Source organism: Charadrius vociferus, unplaced genomic scaffold, assembly GCF_000708025.1.
Source record: "Charadrius vociferus isolate BGI_N301 unplaced genomic scaffold, ASM70802v2 scaffold567, whole genome shotgun sequence".
Classification (NCBI taxonomy): domain Eukaryota; kingdom Metazoa; phylum Chordata; class Aves; order Charadriiformes; family Charadriidae; genus Charadrius; species Charadrius vociferus.
Window position 1 is genome coordinate 407,389 of NW_009649304.1, and position 1,678 is coordinate 409,066.

The following is a 1,678-nucleotide window of genomic DNA, read 5'->3' on the forward strand; positions in this document are numbered from 1 at the left end:
GTGCCCGGGAGAGCAGCCTGGTGGCAGCGGGACAGCCCGGGGGGGCTGGCGGTGCTGCGGGGAGGATGCACGGGGGACACCTTGCCCTGACGGCAGCCCTGAGGGATGGGGCAAGGCGACCTGTGGTCACCTTGAATGACACCGTGTAGCACCGATGATGACTTTTTTATTAGGAACCCCAAATATTCAACTCTTCTTGAAACGAACAGGGGGTGGGGGAGCCCCAAAGGAGCTCGGGTGTGACGCCTGGGAAGCTGCACTAGACCCAGGAAGGGTGAAACCTGGAGAGCAGAGTATTTAACTGTCATTGAGGTCCTAAATCCTCAGTCTTCTTCGGAGTCACTGGTGAGACTGTGCCCAAAAACTTACTGCGGGAAAGACAAAAGCAAAATCAATGAAGCTGAGCCTTAAAAGTCAGTGTAAGGTCACACTGCCCGGGGCACTCCAACGTGTCTCCTGCCACGAGGAAAATACCTGTTGGCGTCTGCAGAAATAGCCCCGTTTTGCAGGGAAACGGGGCACAGCAAATGCAGAGCTGTGCTGGTGTCGAGGGCCTTTGGAGCTCCTGAGCCATTCACAGCACAGCAGCACCCTGTGGCATTGCTAAAGAGGTGACATTGCAGCTGAGCCAGCGCTGAGCACCCGTACCCTGCTAACGGGCTGAATGCCAGAGCTGGCTGAAGCTGGCGCAGTGGAGCATGCAGCGTGCCAGGATTAGACAGCCCGGCCAGCCCCGGCCCCCGCTCGGTGCTGCAAGAGGGAAAACAGAGGGAAAATAGCCGAAGTCCTGAGATACAGCGAGGACGAGTCTCCGGTGGGCAGCGTGCAGGGCTCACCAGCTGCCTCGGGGTCCCGCGGCTCCGCGGGCTGAGGGAGGGGAGCACTGCGAGCACGCTGGTGTCTACTGCCGGCCCCGGACGCGTGCACCAGCGAGCGCTCGGCTGAGTGCCTGCGGGCTCAGCGCTTCACGGCAGTTGGCCGCGCCGTGCATGCCATAGTGCCCGTGCTCTGAGAAAGGTGGGAGCGGGATGGTGGGGCCGGTCCTGACACCTGCAGCCTTTTTTGGGTGCGGGGAGGAGCCCGGCTCCAGCACCCCACAGGCAGGCAGAGCAGGAGAGGAGCTGCTGGGTGGCATCTGACCCTGCTGTCTTCTCCTACCTCTCTCCCCAGCTGGGTGGCCTACGAGCAGGCCAACATGCGTGGGGAGATGTTCATCCTGGAGAAGGGCGAGTACCCTCGCTGGGACACCTGGTCTAGCAGCTACCGGAGCGACTGCTTCATGTCCATGCGTCCCATCAAAATGGTGAGCGGTCCGGGAGCAGAAAGTGCCCAGCGGGGTCTGGCCGGGGCCGGATCGGTGCTGCTCGATGCCTCATCGCAGCGAGCTCCGGGGCTTTGGCCACGCGACTCAGCGCCTTCCCTCTGTCGTCCCCAGGAGGCTGAGGACCACAGCCGCTGTGCTTACGGCTTCTGCGCCCGCGTGGGCAGCGTGCAGGTGCCCAGTGGAACGTAAGCCGGGCTGCGGCGGGGGCTGCCTCCTGCCAGGCTCCCCGTCCTTCCCCCTGCCCCAGCTCGGGGGCAGCTTGCGCCCCGCTCCGGCTCGCTGCCCGCTGATCCTGAGCACCCACACGGAGCGCTCGGGCAGCCAGAAAGCGCTGCATGGCTGCTTTCGGCGGGG

General features: G+C 63.6%; 2 protein-coding genes across 2 annotated transcripts in view; one reads left to right on the top strand and one right to left on the bottom strand.

Moving 5' to 3' along the window:
* LOC104290100 (beta-crystallin B1-like) overlaps positions 1-1,513 on the top strand; it is a 3,245-nt gene extending 1,732 nt beyond the window's left edge. Inside the window, exons 3-4 of the mRNA XM_009889162.1 lie at positions 1,171-1,303; positions 1,436-1,513. Coding sequence (XP_009887464.1) covers positions 1,171-1,303; positions 1,436-1,513 — 211 coding nt within the window. The remainder of the gene's footprint in view (positions 1-1,170; positions 1,304-1,435) is intronic.
* The window catches only part of LOC104290097 (beta-crystallin B3-like), a 369,903-nt gene that overhangs the window by 7,953 nt on the left and 360,272 nt on the right, over positions 1-1,678 (bottom strand). The window lies entirely within an intron of this gene.